General features: G+C 37.7%; 1 protein-coding gene across 1 annotated transcript in view; it reads left to right on the top strand.

Moving 5' to 3' along the window:
- Positions 1 to 18,795, top strand: part of ACAP2 (ArfGAP with coiled-coil, ankyrin repeat and PH domains 2) — a 167,578-nt gene that overhangs the window by 19,935 nt on the left and 128,848 nt on the right. The window contains exons 2-3 of the mRNA XM_042781941.1: positions 5,273 to 5,392; positions 6,652 to 6,705. Coding sequence (XP_042637875.1) covers positions 5,273 to 5,392; positions 6,652 to 6,705 — 174 coding nt within the window. The remainder of the gene's footprint in view (positions 1 to 5,272; positions 5,393 to 6,651; positions 6,706 to 18,795) is intronic.

The raw sequence follows: 18,795 nt of genomic DNA, 5'->3' as shown, positions 1-18,795 counted from the left end.
AAAAAAAAATCAGGGTGGGGCGGGGCAGGGCACCCAGGCTCTGTCTGAGCACACAGACTGGGATAGAATTCCTTCGGGCCCAGAAGGTGGATGGGAGTGAGGGATGGCTGCATCTCTATTCACCAAGAGGGTGTGGGGTATATGAGTAGTAACAAGGGAAATGTTGCACCTTTCTAGTCGCTGGGTTCAGAATATCCTTATGGTTCTGGGGTAAGTGGAGTCTGTTCTTAAGTCCCTGGAATGTGGGAGAATGCTGTTGCTTTTAATTATCCAAAATGGTCAAGCCACTTACAGACATTCAAAATGGCTATGCCCTCCAGAAGACAAAAGTCCACAGCTCAGCCTGCCATCCTCTTCACTGCTTCCCCTTTTATTCCCCAGCCACCAGAGCAGTTCTCCATGCAGTTCCTGGCTAGCAGGGCCTATTTTTAGGTTAATTCTTGTCTTACCACCACTCTGCAATGTCCAAGCTGTCTGTGCCGTCAGAATTGCTGCTGGACCACAGCTCTGTATGGCTCTTTTTTTGGTGTTTTCATGCAGATTCTTCTGCTGGTTGTAGTTTAGTCCACTTCTATATCCTTCCCTTCAAGGCTCAGGGGTCCAGGATTGTCTTCTGTATCTGTGTTAATTGGTTCCCCTTTTCTGTGTTGAAGAGGGTCTGTGCAGTCTTTCTGACTATTCCACCATCTTACTGGAAGTCATTCTGATTGGAAAATTTTTTTAATCAATTTATTTTTGAATTATTTTATTTGTTGAATATGTAATACCATATATGTGGTACATATTTGAAAGGTGCTAAAATGAAGAATTGATCATCTTCTATTCCCTGCACCTAGCTATGCATTTTTTTTTCCCTAGAGTCAACCACTGAACCAGTTTCTTATTTGTCTTTCCAGAGATTTTCTAAGCATATACAGGCTTATACAATTATATATATATATATATATATATATATATATATGTATATATATATACTCATTTGCCATCCTCCCAAGATATATCTTGGAAATTGTTCCTTTTTAATACTTATAGCACTTGACTCATTCTTTTTAATGGCTTTTAATGGCTGTATTGTATCTCGTTGTATGGATATAGCATAATTTATTTATCCAGTCACCTACTGATGAACAATTAGATTGCTTCCAATATTTTATCATGGCTGTGATGAATGACTTTATGTGTATTAATAGCTTATATGCAAATGTATCTGTATGACATGTTTCTCATGGTAAAATTGCTAGGTTAGAGGGTATTTGTTTTAAATTTTGCTAAATTGCCTTCCATAGAAATAGTACCAGTTTACACTCCCACCAACAATTATGAGAGTGCCTGTTTCCCCAGAACAGCATGTTATCAGACTTTTGTCTTCACTATTCTGTAAAAAGGGAGCTCTGGTAGCATAGTGCCTAAGGCACTTGACTGCTAACCAGAAGCCTGATGGTTCAAACCTACCAACCACTCCTTGGAAGGAAGGTTGAGCAATCTACTTCCCTTCTGGTTAGCAGTCAAGTAGGAGCTATATAATAGGTGTAGTGCCTAAGGCACTTGACTGCTAACCAGAAAGCTGGTGGTTCAAACCCACCAGCCACTCGCTGGAAGGAAGATTGGGCAATCTACTTCCGTAGTGATACTGCCTTGGAAACCCAGGGAGGGGTTGCTATGAGTCAGGTCCATTTCCACGGCACATAACCATAACAACAACAACATGTCATTAATTGGGGGAGCTTTGGTGGCATAGTGCCTAAGGCATTTAAATGCTAACCAGAAGGCTGGTGGTTCAAACCCACCAGCCACTCCTTGGAAGGAAGATTGGGCAATCTATTTCCATAGAGATACTGCCTCGGAAACCCAAGGAGAGGTCGCTATGAATCAACTTGACTTGATGGCAGTGAGTTTGGTTTTTGGTTACGTCATTTATTAGATATTTTCCCCTCCAACTTGCTGGAATATTACATTTATAAAATATTGCATGCTGGTATCTGTTTCTTGACTCTGTGTTTCACTCCATGGATCAGTTTGTCTCTTCACATCCATTATCAGACTTTAATTACTGTACTTTTATTATGTATTTTAATATTATATAAGGCCATTGGTTTTTCAGTTTCTTTTTTCTTTTTTTGCATATGGTTACTACATATGAACTTTAGAATTAGTTCTGGTTTTTAAAACATTTCTTTGTGTGTGTGTGTGGTAATTGACAAATTATTTAAAAGGCTAGTCTCTCCAGCATTTCTCATAGTGGGTTTTGTGTAATGCTGGTTGTCAAAGGGTCAAGGAGGCCTCGTCTTCTGACCTCCTCCAACTCCACAAGAGGAAGACAGAATAACCATCAGTAGTCCAAGGCCTATTCCTGCAAGGCCAAACATGCTGCCTCCCTCCAGACCTTTTGCCAACTGCCCTCTCTGCTGGGTTCAGTAATTCCCTGCAGTGGCCACACAGAACTCACAGATTATGGGGCTTATTAGGGAAGCAACAGGCTACAATTCAAGTTCAGAAACGCACTCAGTCTCTCACACGCGGCTGTCTCACTTGGAAGCCAGCAGTCTCTCTCTCAGCAGTGTGTGTCTCTTACATCTCTCCCTCAGCAGCACGTCTCTCACATCTCTCTCAGCAGGGCGTGTCTCTCACGTCTGTCTCTCAGCAAGTGCGTGTCTTTCAGGAGCGGATTTCTCTCAGCAGCATGTCTATCTCAGTCAGCAGTTGGAGAGACTCCTTCTGCCTCTAGGAGGGCTCCTTTTGAGCCTGGCAGAGTGGCCTAACTAACCCATCCCAGCATCAGAGTTCTACACGCCTGAGAGAGAGCAAACGTCCCAGAAAATTGTTTTATGCTGCTCCCAACAGAAATACCCCAGGTGGATAACTAACAATCAGAGCTATTCAGTTGCTCATGGCAAATTCCACCATGGAGTTTACAAAGACTTATGGCTAGAAAAGCCATGCTATGTAATTTACTATACCACACTGGTCCCATGAGATGTTACCTCTAAGGAAAATTCTGTGGTTAAATATTTTTGGGAAATGCTGAATATTACACCTTCTCTGTTGGATTCACAGTGCAAATTAGTATGTTAATAATTCTCAAAGGTTTAGCAAGAAAAAACTTGAGTAACTTTTTAAAACTCGGAGTTTCCCAGACTTATTTGATCACAGAATCCTTCCTTTGCTACAGGATGTTCCTGCAGGATGTTCTGTAGAATGTATTTTGGGAAACTTTGACCTATGGCCATGTCTTCTTTATCTATTGTTCATAACTCACTGTAATTTGGCTATTGTTTTCCCCACCCCCAATCAGTTTCTCTTAAAACTGTTCTTGCCAGCCAGTGTTACTAGTGACTCTTGGTCACAAAATCCATTAGGCATTTTTTTAGTCTTTTTAAATTTTGGTCTTTGTGAATTTTCAACCTATTTATCATCCATCTTTTGGACTTTGTTCTTTATTGACATTGGTGAAATCATTTTCTTGGTTTGCCTCCTGTCTTTCCCTTTTCTTCCTTAGTGTCAATTGTGGGGTCTTTTTATATGCTCACTCTTGGTTTTTTGACACTTTGTATGCTTGCTGATGACTGTAACTATATCTATGGCCCACCACTCCTATTTTTTGAGCTTCAAACACCTCCTTTTAGTTGTGTTTGATAGACTTTCCACTTGGCTTATCTCATGATAGGCCCATCTAGACCAAGCTCATTATGGTTAAAATAGGAGTTTCTGCTATGCTAGCCATTATGGTGTCTTAGTTTGTGTAAATTAGCATCTTGTAGCAGATACAGCCTGTGTCAGGGCTCCTATGTAGCTTGGAAAGCAGAGTGCAGGGTGGATTTCAGCACCTAATTCAGCATCTCCTTGGCAGAGCACAGTCTGCTTAACTGTACAGGGGTAGACGACAGCAATTCTTGAATTCCTCTCTTCTCTCCTTTCTCTGCTTACTGATTTGATACAGGCTACCCCCTTGTCTTTATTCTTCCTATTTTCTTGTCTTTATTTTCCCTCCTTTCAGATCATTCTAAAATGGAACTCTGTTCAACTCACTCAATTAATTAATTAATGTCTTTAATTGCTTCCCATTTCCTTTCGTATAAAATCTGAACACCTAAACATTACTTACAAGTTGTTTTTATTTTTCTCTCCAAGATTGGGCCCTGGAATGCATTTTCAACATCACACGTTTTAATGCCCTCACATTTTTACACTCTACTAAGTACTTAGTGCCTCAGGTTTCCCTGCCCTATTAAGTTTCTGGGGTCTCAGCACATGCTGTTGATAGATTAGTATCTTCCCATTATCCTTATATGATTGGCCCTTACATTCCTGTTGGCCTTCTGGTCTTATCTCCAGTGTTGCCTTTTCCAGGAATCCACCCCTGACTTCCAAAAAGCCTGCTCAGGTTTTGTTGCTCTGTTCTCTTACACATGGTGTGTTGTAGCACTTGTGTCAGTGCTGTGAAAAATTAATCTGCTTGTCTGCTGGTTAGAAAAAGAGCTTCTTGAGAGGTGAGATTATGTTTTAAATTTCTGTTCTTTTAGGCCCTAGAGCAACAGGTTTAAATTATACTCTGAGATCCTTAGGGGTTTTCTAGAGTTTCTCTGGCCTCTTGGTTCTCTTTTTGATGTCCTCCTCCCTACTTCCCCTCCTTTGTTTAGAGTATTTCACATTTACCTGGCTTTTTTTTTTTTTTTAATTGGACTTTTACCCAAGATTTTGTTTCAAGAAAATGTTCTGTGTTTAAAAGAAAGGAAGGAAGAGGGGAAAAAGAAACGAGGTAAAGAAGAAAAATAAAAGAGAGAAGGAGAGAGGAAGAAGAAGGCACTGTAAAGACTTAGCACAGTGCCTTGGACATCTGCTTTGACAGATGTGGAAGCGACCAGCATGACTAATGCACTGCTCCAGTTTTTTCACCTTTCCTCCAACATGCCACATGGTTTAAAAACCTTTTATCATACTGCTTGCTCTGCCTGCCTTCTAAGATGTGCTTAATAAATATTTACAGGGTTAATTTATGGGACTGAATTGAATTGACAAAATGATTTTTTTTTTTTTTTTTCCTGATGTCAGATGGACTCTGCGTTCTATTCTTTGAACTTTGGTACAATTATCCTATGATTTTCTTTCAGAAACCCAATGGAAAAAGCACAATTTTTATTTAGTCTATTTTGGATTTATTGATGAACCATAGTTTATTTTAACTATGTTAACTCATGTTTCTGTCAACGCTTGTTCAGCCAAGTCATTTGTAAAATTATTTTCAAACCCGTATAATTTTTTTTTTCTTTTTCAGCTTGTGAAACTTTGTATTGCGATGATTGATACTGGAAAAGCCTTTTGTGTTGCAAATAAGCAGTTCATGAATGGGATTAGAGACCTGGCACAGTATTCTAGTAATGATGCTGTAGTTGAGGTTAGTATTATTGAAATTACAGTTAAAATGATAAATGCAACAAGATGCTAAAGAATTACCTTCTTAATATACTTTTTATTTTCAATTCTAGTACAGTGACCTAAAAATTAGAAATAGAAAAGGTATTATCTCTTTTTGCTATCTTGTGTAATCTTGTTTTCTGATGTTGTTAGAAGTTGATGATTGATTTGCATTGTGAATATCTAGCATCATTCTCCTAAGCCAGGTTTCTGTTGCTTCAGTCAGTTTATTAAGTTTACTTGCTGCTACATGGGCTGAAGCACCTACCAGGACATGAGCAGGATCATGCTTACTAAACTAAACTAAACTAAACTAAACTAAACTAACTGCCGTCGAGTCAAATCCAACTCGTAGCAACCCTTCCTTGGGTTTCCGAGGCGGTATTACTACAGAAGTAGATTGCCCAATTTTCCTTCCGAGGAGTGGTTGGTTGGTTTGAACTGCCAACCTTCTGGTTAGCGGTCACATGGTGCCTTAGGTACCATACTACCAGAGCTCCTATCCTACTTGCTGTTGTTGTTGTTATGTGCCATGGAGTTGGACCCTACTCATAGCGACCCCTCCTTGGGTTTCTAAGGCAGTATCACTACAGAAGTAGATTGCCCCATCTTCCTTCCGAGGAGTGACTGGTGGGTTTGAACCTCTAGCCTTCTGATTAGCATTCAAGTGCCTTAGGCACTATGCTACCAGAGCTCCTATCCTACTTACTAGTAGCTGCTAATTTAGGCAAGTAGAGAGTATTAAGGTAAGAATTGTATCTAACTCTATGGCAGTTGTGTAGGACAGTGCTGGTCAGCCAGTTATGCTAGGTTAGCTTATATCCCTTGCTGTGCTGTGTTCTGTTAGGATGTTTCTTTCATGAGTAGTAAGAACTGGTAAAGAAACGGATGCAGTTTGATAATTATTTGACCATAGCTGCCTTAATGGGCACAGTCTTGATATACGCAAATGATTTTACCTTTAGGCTTACATATGCTATTCTTATTTGTTAGCATATGATTGAGAGGGCAATACTAATTTTTTAACTTTTCTATACTAATACAAATTCTTTGACTTTTATATATTAAAACATATAGACTTGACCTCTCTACAGAGCATGCCCATGAAATAAGATTGTTGTTGGAAATAAGTGTTGTTATTTACGATGTAACTGTTTTTTCTGTTAGAAATACTGAAGTAACATTTGTGGCCAGTTTTGTAGCTCTTAATGACTTGGTTTTCTTTGATTTCTTTCCCAGACAAGTTTGACCAAATTTTCTGACAGCCTTCAAGAAATGATTAATTTTCACACAGTAAGTATCAGTAACTAGGTGCTATTATGACCATGTTACATTATTTTATGTAATGACCTAAGTTAGAAATCACTGATTCTGGTTAATGTAAGTTGGAATTCACTGATTTTGGATAACATGAGCAGCTCTAAAATGTGCATATACACAGATTGGGAAATTAAGAGAGAGCAAAGTATGTATGTTTTATTTGTAGTTCTGATATAGTGACCTAAATAATGAAATGCACACCCAAAAGAGTTAATTTTATTCCTGTGAATGTGGCTTTGTACATTTTAAATGTGATTTTAAGAATGTAGGAATAAAAATCATCATTCTAAATTTAGCTACTTCTAAATGCTATAAAGTATTTGTGCATTACTTGCAAATATATCCCCTTTCTCTAATAAGCTGCTGGTATTAAAAACTGCTGTAATCTTTGAGCTAATTAGATTAGAGGACTTTCATATACTGCTTCTGAAATGTTAGGTAATACCTTTATAAATTTTGTTAAAATTTTACTGAAAATGTATGCTTATAAGCTACATGCTTCTTATATAGTTTTTAAAAAGCTTAATTTATATGACTGTCATACATTATTCAGTGCTTCAGAATTTATTAGAAGCTATCTATAATTATACGTCAATACTTACATTTTTTGTAAAATTTGCTACTTTTCTATTCTCATTTTTTGTTGTTCAACATATAAAGAATGAAGTTACCTGACAATATTTATTTCAATTTTAGTTCAAATTGTAGCTGCACTAATTTGCTTGTAATGACAATTTATTTGTTTTTTTTTTCATCTTCTAGCATACATTATATGCCAGTGTGTAGTATATTTTATTTTCTTTAAATCAAATGACCTATGACTTTCTGGGTTTAAACTTCATTAAAAATGAAATACAGTGAGAATTAAAATTTTTTTGGTAAATGTTATTGATTTCAATTGAACATCATTAGTTAAATGTTTTCTTCATAATACTATATTATCTTTTGAAATATTCCTGTCTCTAATATTTTCTTTAAACTAGTAAGTCTCATATTATTGCTTCATATAGGAATACTTTATTTTGTGCTATAGTTTTATCAACTGGAATAGTTTCTTACAACCAGACTGCTCCTTAGAAACAAGAATGTCCAGACTTTGTCTCTCATACTTTGGTTATGTTATCTGGATGGACCAGTCCCTGGAGAAACATATTATGCTTGGTAAAGTAGAGGGTCAGTAATAAAGAGGAAGACCCTTGATGAGATGGATTAACATAGTGGCTGCAGCAATAGGCTCAGGCATAGCAAGGATTGTGAAGCTGGTGCAGGGCTGTGTTGTTCTGTTGTACATATGGTCACTGAGTCAGATTTGACTTGATGGCACCTAATAATAGCAACATAGTTTTATATGGGAAAAGTTATGGCAAAAGTAAAATGTTGGTATATAAATGTTTAAGTGTATATAGAAGTAGTCTTGTCAAGAAATCTTGGTTCAAAGTACATATATATTCAAAATATAGGAGATATTGCAGGTTTGGTTCCAGACTTCTCCAATAAAGTGAGTATCACAACACAATGAGTTACGTGAATTTTTTTGTTTCCCGGTGTATGCAAAGTTAAATTAGCACTATATTGTAGTCTGTTAAGTGTGTGATAGCATTATGAAAAAGTTTGAAATATTGTGAATTACCAAAATGTGACACAGACACAAAGTGAGCATATGCTGTTGGAAAAATTTTACTGATAGACTTGCTTGACACAAAGTTGCCACAAATCTTCACTATGTAATTAAAAAAAAAAAATAGGGTACGGTGTCTGTGAAATGCAGTAAAGCAAAGTGCAACAAAATGAGGCAAACCTATATTTTAGAAATTACTCTCTTAGAATAAACTATTCAAAAGTTAGGTTTGTTTGAAACGAGATATATACACACACGTATGTTTTTAGTTTGTTTCAAGGGGCTAGAGATTAGTCTTTTTAGTGCTAATGCTCTTAATGTGCACCTGGTTTCCTAAAACCTCTGCAGACACTAATAATGACTTTTTTCTTTTTTAAAATGGAAAGTGTTAGTATTTCTTGACTTTAACATTGTGAAAGGAACACAGGATTTAGATAGACCACTTAGACTGAGTTCATGCTCTACTATTTTTAGCTATGTATTTAATTGTATGTATTCAATTCATTCAATACCCCCCCCTTTTTTTTAGTTTACTCTCCTATAAAAAGGACATAATAGCATTTGCTGTACCTGTATCTAAAGGAGCTCTGGTGGCGCAATGCTTAAGGCATTTGAGTGCTAACCAGAAGGTTGGCTGTTCAAACCTTCCAGCTGCACCGTGGAAAGACTATGGGACAATCTGCTCCCATAAAGATTTACCACCTTGGAATCCCAGTTGGGGTCACCATGAGTCAGAATTGACTCAGTGGCAGTGGGTTTGATTTTTTTTTGATATACCCATATCTAAGAAGCTCTGGTGGCACAGTGGTTAAAGCATTCAGATGCTAACCAAAAGGTCAGTGGTTTGAAACCACCAGCTCCTGTATGAGAGAAAGATAAGGCAGACTACTTCTGTAAAGATTTATAGTTTTGGACACCCCATGGGGACAGTACTACTCTGTAGGGTTGCTATGAGTCAGAATTGAATTGATGGCAGTGGGTTTAGTTTTGGGGTTTTATATCTAATGAACAAAATATGTGAATGTTTGACTTGGGAGAGTGGATACTCCTTCCTTAACTGTTTTGGTTGGCATCCATTCAGGAAAATAGAAACCACTTAAGATATTTTAAGCAGAAAGGTTTTAAAAAGAGAATTTGTTAACAAAAGTGTTGAAGGATTGGAGGAATAAAAAGGCTAAAGTTGATGGTACCCAGAGATCAGTAAATGTGGGAAGTAACTTGGCCCTAGCCTGGAGGAACAAAATTGTCAAGAGCCTAGAAGTGTGGATACTGATTGTTACCTGGCAGGAAACCAGGAACTTGCTTTTTTTGTTGCTGATGCAAGTACCAGGAGCCTAAAGTCTCATTGACACTGCTGCATTGGCCACCGATGCTGCTGGAGGTTGGCGTAGCTTATGGGTGCTCACTGATGGCTGTCTCAGAGCAGAAACTTGGGGGGAGGAGAGGCTTCTCCTTTTCTCCTACCTTTAATTTGGTATCACTTCCCTTTGGCTGACCTAACTTTTTAATTCACAAAGGGATCTGGAAAATATACTTTGCAGGCTTCTAGTCCCTGGCAAGATAGAGGAGACAATGGAAGGGTAGTGTGGAGCTAAGAGCCAGCAAACAACCAGCACACCAACAAGAATGGCTGTAAGTTTGAAAATCTTTTTTGGTAGGAAAGTTATTGTGCAACTTATAGCATTTATCCTTCTTTTTTTTTTTTTTTTCCTTTCTCTCCTCTTTTTCCATGTACTCTGTACAACACATTAGCAAAATTTACTGCATCTCCAACTATGAGTAGTTCCTCTGCTACCTCCAAGTCTAAAACACTACTACCTCTTACTTAAACCCATTCCTGTGAAGTTGATTCTGATTTGTGATGACCCAATGTGTTTAGGGGAGCTCTGGTGGCATAGTGCCTAAGGCATCTGACTGCTAACCAGAAGGCTGGCGGTTCAAACCCACCAGCCATTCCTTGAAAGGAAGGTTGGACAATCAACTTCCGTAGTGATACCACCTTGGAAACCCAAGTAGGGGTTGCTATGAGTTGGATCCAACTCCGTGGCAGTGTGTATGGTTTTTTTTTTTTTTTTTTGGAATGTGTTTAGAGAGTAGGACTGCTCCATAGGGTTTTCTTGGCTGTCATCTTTATGGAAGCAGATTGCCAGGCCTTTTCTTCCACAGTGCCGTTTGATTGGTTCAAACCATCAACCTTTAGGTAAATGTCGTTAGGTGCTGCCAAGTTGGTTTTGACTCATAGCGACCTTATGTACAATGGAATGAAACACTGCCCCGTCCTGCACAATCAACAACCAACAGTTGTTGGTATGCTTGAGTGCATTGTTGCAGCTGCTGTGCCAGTCCTTCTCATTGAAGGTGTTCTGCTTTTTCGCTGACCCTCTACTTTACCAAGAATGATGTGCTTTTCCAGGGACTGGTCCCTCCAAATAAAATAACCAAAGTACAAGAGACAAAGTCTGGCCATTCTTGTTTCTAAGGAGTATTTTGTCTGTACTTCTTCCAAGACAGATTTGTTCGTTCTTCTAGCAGTCCTTGGTAGATTCAGTATTCTTTGCCAACACCATAATTCAAATGCATCAATTCTTCTGTGGCCTTCCTTATTCATTGTCCAGCATTCACATGCATATGAGGCTATTGAAGATACCATGGCTCAGGTCATGTTCAGGTTAGGTTAATAGTTGAACACAAACCCTTTGTACCACCCAGGGACTTTCCTGTTATTTGGGCTTTTGCAGTAGTTTCCCAACTTGTATCACTGCTCTTCTTCTGGCCCTTCTGCAATGAGTTCTGGAGACAGCAGTCAGAGTGAACTTTTAAATGTAATTAATTCACATCACTTCCCTCTCCAGTGGCTTCCCATCACACTCAGATTAAAGTCTTAAGCATGGCTTACCAAGCCTTATGTGATCTTACCAAACCCTGTATGATTAAGCCCCTACTTCCAACTCCCTGATTTCCTCTCTAATCACTCTCTGCCTTGCTGTAGCCACTTGGCTTCTTAGTTGTTCTTGAACATAATGAGGTCAGTCTCATCTCAGGGCCTTTGTACTTGCTGTACATTCTGTCTGGAATGCTCTTCCTCCATATCTGTGTGCGGCTAGTTTCATCACAATATTCCCTCCCTCTGCAGGCTTTCCTCACTTTGACTGTCTCTTCACAGAGGCCTTCCTTGACCACCCTATGGTTACTTTTTGTTAATGTAGCCTGCCTTTTAAACACACATACACAGTTTGTTTATTTATTGTACTTATTCTTCTAAGTTCCAGACCTTCAGGTGCTTTGCTGTGTTTTATCTCGGCTGCTAGCCCCTAGGTCAGTGCTTGATAGAGAGTAGTTGCTCAAGGATACTGAGGTTATGAACTTTTGAAAACATATAAATATTTTTTATAGTCATTAAATCAAGAAAACCCACTGCCATTGCATCAATTCTGACTCAAAGCAACCCTTTAGAACAGAGTAGAACTGCTCTATAGGTTTCCAAGGCCGTAAATCTTTGTGGAAGCAGATTGCCTCATCTTTCTCTCGTGAAGTAGACTGCCAGCCTTTTGGTTAACAGCTGAATGCTTTAACCACTACACCAGCATACTACCTTAAAATCAGTAAAGATTCATTAAATCAGTAGCAAAGCACACTAATAAACAATGAAAGGCGTTAATGTTCTTTTGATTAGCAGTATGTATATTAAACATTTAATTTTTCTTTTAGTGTTCCTTGCATTTGAGAAACTTTAGTTTTGACTATAAAATTCTTACTGCTTTAAATAGATTATTTGCACACTAAGGAGATAACTATATTTGTCTGCTTGTCTGTCTAGAGGTCTGTAGGCCAATAGGTTGGTGAGTTTTGTGTGTTTACATACATTTTGTTGTTGTTGTGTGCTGTCCAGTCGGACACGATTCATAGCAACCCCTCCTTGGGTTTCCGAGGCAGTATCAGTACGGAAGTAGATTGCCCAGCCTTCCTTCCGAGGAGCAACTGGTGGGTTTGAACTGCCAGCCTCCTGGTTAGCAGTCAAGTGCCTTAGGCACTATGCTACCAGAGCTCTTGTTTACATACATATTTATATATATATGTATACAAAGAAAATTCTTTGTTTGGTACTACATCCAGTGCCTTTCTAACTTAATTCCCATTATTATTATTTTGCTAGCATCTCAGAAATTTTCCTAATATATATAACAATGAAATTATGAGAGCTTGGTTTACTTTCTTTTAATTTGCTTCCTTTTCATGGTTGCTGTACTGCCTGCTTTTATCTTCTCTTGCTAACCAATACTTTAAATTTTTCCCAATAGGAGTGATTTGTATGTACTTGAATCAGAATTCTTTTATTTGTGTAGAAGGTTCCAGCCCAGCATAGCACTGCTATACTTTGTTTTAATTAGACTATGGAGAGGAATGACATGTACTTTATTATCCTCAGTACTTAGCATAAGTCTCATCCTGGGGATGTCATTTAACTTTCTAAGCTTTATATTCCTCTTCATTTTATAGAAGAGGAATTTACATTTACTATGTGGCTTTTAATTTTAAAAATTATAAAGAATTTTGTAAATAAGATTTAAAATTATCTTAGAGCTGTTTGTTAATATATAAGGAAAACCTAGTTATATAAAACCTTTTATTTTAGTAGCATTATCTACAATGTAATTTTAATTACATAGCATTCTAGGATAAAGGAGGGTTTATAGGATAAGACAAACTGCTTTGTAAAAGATAATGAACATTAGAGCCTGCTTTACATTCTCTGGATGAGCTCATAACACTTAGGTTGTGGTCTGTCAGGTTGTGTCAGGACAGAACTCTGAATATTCCAGCGATGGCATTTATAAAATGACTTTGTGGGCTTCAGTAAAGGTTTGAAATAATGGAAACATTTTGGGTTGTTAGCCAAATACAGATTAAATGTAGACTGAGTTTAGATTATTAAATTAACCAGAATAAATTATTTAAGAAATAATTTTGAGTATTTTGAGGATCATTTCCCCTATAAAAATAGATAGAACTGTTCTCATCCCTTTTAGAATGATGATTTGCTAGGGTTGATTTTTGAACTCATGTATCTTTGTAAGATGCTAATGTGACTTTTTTAGAACAGATCATGTATGCTACATTTTATCAGGTGTCAGAGCTGGTTTGATTAACTGACTTGTTTTCCCGGAACTTAGAGCTTTCTGTGACCTCACCTATGACTCCTTCAAATTCTCATTTGTTGTTGGTATAAAGAACTTGGAATATTTATCTGACTATTCTCTTTGCTGATTGAAGTTTTACAGTTGATTTACTGTATTCATTCCATGAAAGTGTATGATTCCTTTTGGTATGTTTTTGTAAGTGTGGTTTACCATATTAGAGTTATCCACTCATTCATTCTGCAAATACTTTCAGGTGGTGAGAATACTTTCCTACCTTTTTCATCCTATGGCACTGACAATGACAATGTCCTATTTGGATTGGATATTGGAGAAAACTGCAGGGCGATATGGAGGCCCTTGTCTGGGTGTTGATAAAAGACTTTTTTAGAATGTCTTTTTTTTTAATAGACGTTTGTTAAAATAAAATACACAGTGCAGGGAAGATGTTACATATTGATTGTGTAGAACACATCCATGAGCATAGTTTTTTTAAAACAGGTTTTCTTCATGAAATGGCTTCAGGCAATTCCTGGTCAAGATTTTGAAATTGATGATCTTTTCACGTTCTTAGTCTTGTCATTCATGAGAAACTTTGCCTGTAAAAGTAAGCATGTTAATGAAAGTCAGTGGAGTTTTTATTGTCTGGCCCCCCTCCTCACGCTAAGGAGCTCCTTTCTCACATATAATTAAAATGTAAATAATTCCAACACTTTAAAGTTTACTTCAAAGGAGAAATCATTCATTAATTGAAACTGCCCTTTCTTTACTTTCATTGACAAATTGTACTGTTTAAATTTTCTGGGATCAGTTGAATGGTGAAGGCTTTTCTGCAACTATATAAAAGTTGTTCTACTTTTAATAATTCCTCTTTAGGATTCAAATTACAGCATTGACTCACAAGTCAGTAACTAATTTTCAGCCTCTTGTTTTTAATACTTCAATTCCATAAACATTGTCAGTATATGTTAATCAAAATTTCAAATACTGCTTCAAGTTACTGAGTTAATCAGATCTTAGAACGTCAGTTAAGTAGGCCATCATTTTAAAGGCAATAACTAGGCTTAAACAAATCTGCAATTTGAGAATTATTCTTCTCAAACTTTTTATGTTCTACTTTATTTATTTTTAGAATAAATACCATTAATACATGTGCTAAGATGGAAGCTCTGGTAGCATAGTGCCTGAGGCACTTGACTGCTAACCAGAAGGCTGGCGGTTCAAACCCACCAACAGCTCCTCAGAAAGAAGATGGGCAATCTACTTCTGTAGTGATATCGCCTTGGAAACACAAGGGAGGGGTCACTAAGAGTTGGGTCCGACTTGATGGCACATAACGACAACAACAAGATGGGAGGGAGGAAGATTTATTTGCCTTTCGAGGCTTTGATTTTCCTCAGATAGAAGAACTCCAGCACCTCGCCCTCAGCACACAGCTGTCTGCTAGGCCACACTGACCTGGCCTTGAAGGATACATGCTGTATGAGAGGACATGGTTCTTAGCAAGATGACAAAGTGGCCTCACCTGAACCTATCCCTTAGAAAAGTCCATGCTGGCTCAGATACCTTGAGAGCAAACACAAAGCCCACCGCCTCCTTTATATTCTACTTTAAACTCTATAAATGTAGGCAATTTTTTTCCCTTGGGCAGCTGATACACTTTTGTATGAAACAGCAGAGACTGATACACCATTTCTTTACAAAACATTGACAATAGAGGAAACTAAGTGGCTTGAATCTTTTGTTTGGATTCTTTCATCATCTTGATTACATTTAATTTAGAGTTTATATCTTCACCCAAACTTTTATATATGAGAGATCCTGTAAATAATGTATTACCAGATCGTCCAAATGAGTTAATAATATAAAGCCTTTATTTCTTGCTGTCATTGTGGCTGCAGTGTGAAATATACAAACTTATAATGTTTCTGTAATATCTTTTTTGTTTGTTTTCAGATTTTCCTCTTAAGTATTTTGAGTATTCCATCCTTTAGAGTTTGCTTTCGTACTTTGCAAAACAATTTGTATTCTTTCAAGATAATCTTCTCTTTAGGGATTTTAACTACTGCTGTTAATTTACTCACTTGTAGGATCATCACTCTGCATGCAAACTTTTGGGTATAGTGGCTTTTTTAGGTTAGGGGTTATTGCTGTATTTATCTGGCATGCCATCACATGCATTTGCTAATGCTGTTTTCGTTGTGGCTCTTTTCTGTTTGCATCTTTGGAAACTTGAGTTCTGACATTTTCCTTTCAGGCTGGGCTATTGAGCAATGCATGAGGCATTCTGGCTCTAGCTCTTGATTGAGTAACCTTGTAACTAGCTTCTTGGGCTGATATTGGTATAACTAATATCATGAAAGAACTTTGTTTCTCATTTTGTATTTGTAGGGGCATAGAGTACAAATCCTTTTCTGTATGAAATGGATATTTTGTGGTGAAGTGCTGTATGATTTGCTTGGTACTATTGCTTTATTTAATAATCCTTTGATATAAAAATATATTTAGGGTGAAGAAGAGAATTTTGGACTGTTGTGTTTGTCCTTTGAATGTAATGACTTTCTATCTTTAATGAAAAAATTGTCCATTATTGTGGGAAACAGTTATCAGTGAAAAGGTGAATAATATGAAGGTACAATACTATTATTTCTTAAGGTTCAGATATTGATTCTATATCTCTGTGTGTGTTTACCAAAAACCAAACCAAACTCATTGCCATCGAGTCAGATCTGACTCATAGCAACCCCTCCTTGGGTTTCTTAGGTGGTATCACTGCATGTATGTGTATTGTGTGTGTGTGTGTGTGTGTGTGTTTACCCACACACACACATATCCACACATATGTATGTAAATAATTTTATGCATTTTTAAAGTGTTTTAAAACAATTTGTATTGAAAGATTATAAAAATTTAACATTCAGTAAGTGAAATGGGAAATAGTAAATAATTTTATTAAATTCAATAAATATTGTCATGTATGATAAGAAAATCAAATTTTTTAAATATCTACAAGGGACTACAATCATGTTTAAAATGATGTAATTATATGAATTAAGTTTAATCTTCAGAAATAATTTTTTAATAATTAAAAATAAAAGTGAAATTTCATCAAGAGACAGACTTTGGCTAATTAATATAAAAACCCTATAATAAATAAATACCAGGGAGTAACAGCAAGAAAATAACAATCAATTATTTTTTATTAGGAATATCTAATACCAAATGATGATGATGCTAAGGATGATAACTGTGTATACCTTCATTGTTAGTAGGAAAAATGTGAAAAATAAGAGCAAAGGAAAGACAAAATATTTTAAATGTCACAAAACAAAGAAGTGATAACAAATTGTAACTAAAATAATCAGTTTGAGATGATTCAGTTATCTCTGTTTAACAAACCACCCCAAAACTTAATGACTTAAAACCACCATCACTATTTATTTGGGTAGGGGTTGAAGGGGCCAGCTGGTCTCTATTTCCAGTTAGTGTTACTTGGGTGGCTTGTCTGTGGCTAGAAGACTCTAAATGCCTCAGCTTGGATGGCTAGAATGCCTGAGGGTGACCAGGCTTTTCTCTTTGGTATTCTCACTTTCTAGGACCTTTCTCACTACATGGGGCCTTTTTCTCCAGGAAGTCGACTTTAACCTTTCACTGTGGTAACTGGCTTTCAAGAGCATGAGATTAGAAGTTGCAAGACCTTTTAAGGCCTAGGCCTGGAAGTCACAGAGCATCATTTCTGCATTCTTTTGGTCAAAGCAAGTTTCAGAGCCACCACAGATTCAAGGGAAGGGGAATAGACTCTGCCTCTTGGTGGGAAAGTGGCATGTATATGCAGGATAGGAGGAATTGGTGGTGGTCATCTATATAGGCAATCTAACACATCTTTCAACATACCTGTAATGTGTACATGGCCAAAAGGGTGGGAACCTCTATTCTAGTAAACTGGTCCCTACCCCCCAGAGATTTTGATTTAAGTCATCTGGATATAGCATTAGAATCTTAATCTCCCCAGGTGTTTCTGACATGCAGTAAAGTTTGACAACAACTACACTGGATGAGTGATTCTCAGAGACTGGTCTCTGGATGGCAGCAGCAGCACCTGGGAACTTGTAAGAAATGCAGATTTTCAGAACTCATCCTAGATTTACTGAATCAGAAATGGAGAATGGCTCTAGGGATCTATCTTTTAACAAGCCTTCCAAATAATTCTGGTGCACTATAAAGTTTGAGAACCATTGTTTGATAGCCTGCTCACTGCCATCGAGTAGATTCCAACTCAGAGTGACTCCCTAGAGCAGAGTAGAACTGTCCTATAGGTCTTCCAAGGTTGTAAATCTTTACGGAAGCAGATTGCCTCCTCATCTTTCTCCTGTGGAACAGCTGGTGGGTTTGAACTGCTAACCTTTTGGTTAGCAGCCCAGTGACTTAACCACAGCACCACTCCTGCTTGATAGTAGGGGTCAGGAAACTACTACTCACAGGCCAAATTCAGCCCATTGCCCATTTTTGTAAACAAATATTTATTGGAACACAGCTACACACATACATATTATCTGTGGCTACTTTCACACTTGAGTTGAGTAGTTGTGACAGAGGTTGTGTGGCCCATAAACCTAAAATATTGACTGTTTGGCCCATTATATTGACTATGCTGACCCCTACTCTAGAAGAATACTTTAATTTTGCCCATTTCCAGGGACTCTTATCTGTTATGACACCTTTTACCTTTAGTGATAAGTAGCTGCCTTTGAGAAATTCTTCTCAGTGAAGTGGTAATGAAGGAACCCAGGCTGCAACCCAGACCAATTAAATCAGAGTCTTTGGGGGGTTGGAACCAGGGATTAATAATTTTTAAAGCACCCCAGAGCATTTCAGTGTACATCTCACTTTGAGAAAGAGTCCATTGCTTCCCATAAAAACAAATCATCTAGTTATTGTTGTTGTTAGGTGCCGTCGAGTCATTTCTGACTCATAGTGACCCCATGCACAGCAGAACGAAACACTGCCCGATCCCGTGCTAGCTCCATGATCCCTTCTATACTTGAGCCCATCATCGCAGCCACCGTGTCAGTTGATCTCGTTGAAGGCCTCCCCCTCTTTCATCGACCCTCCAACCAACAAAGCATGACATTCTTCTCCAGGGAATGGTCGCTTCTGACAACATGAACAAAATAGATGAGACGAAGTCTGGCCATTCTCGCTTCCAAGGAGCATTTCAGGTGCACTTCCTCCAGGACAGATTTGTTAGTTCTTTTAGCAGGCCATGGTACTTTCAGCATTCTTCACCAGCACCACAACTCAAAAGCATCA

The sequence above is a fragment of the Orycteropus afer genome, unplaced genomic scaffold (assembly GCF_000298275.1).
Source record: "Orycteropus afer afer isolate SDZICR_OR568_19922 unplaced genomic scaffold, OryAfe1.0 scaffold00198, whole genome shotgun sequence".
Classification (NCBI taxonomy): Eukaryota; Metazoa; Chordata; class Mammalia; order Tubulidentata; family Orycteropodidae; genus Orycteropus; species Orycteropus afer.
The sequence above is the reverse complement of the archived record's forward strand: the minus strand, read 5'-3'. Positions and strand labels throughout refer to the sequence as shown.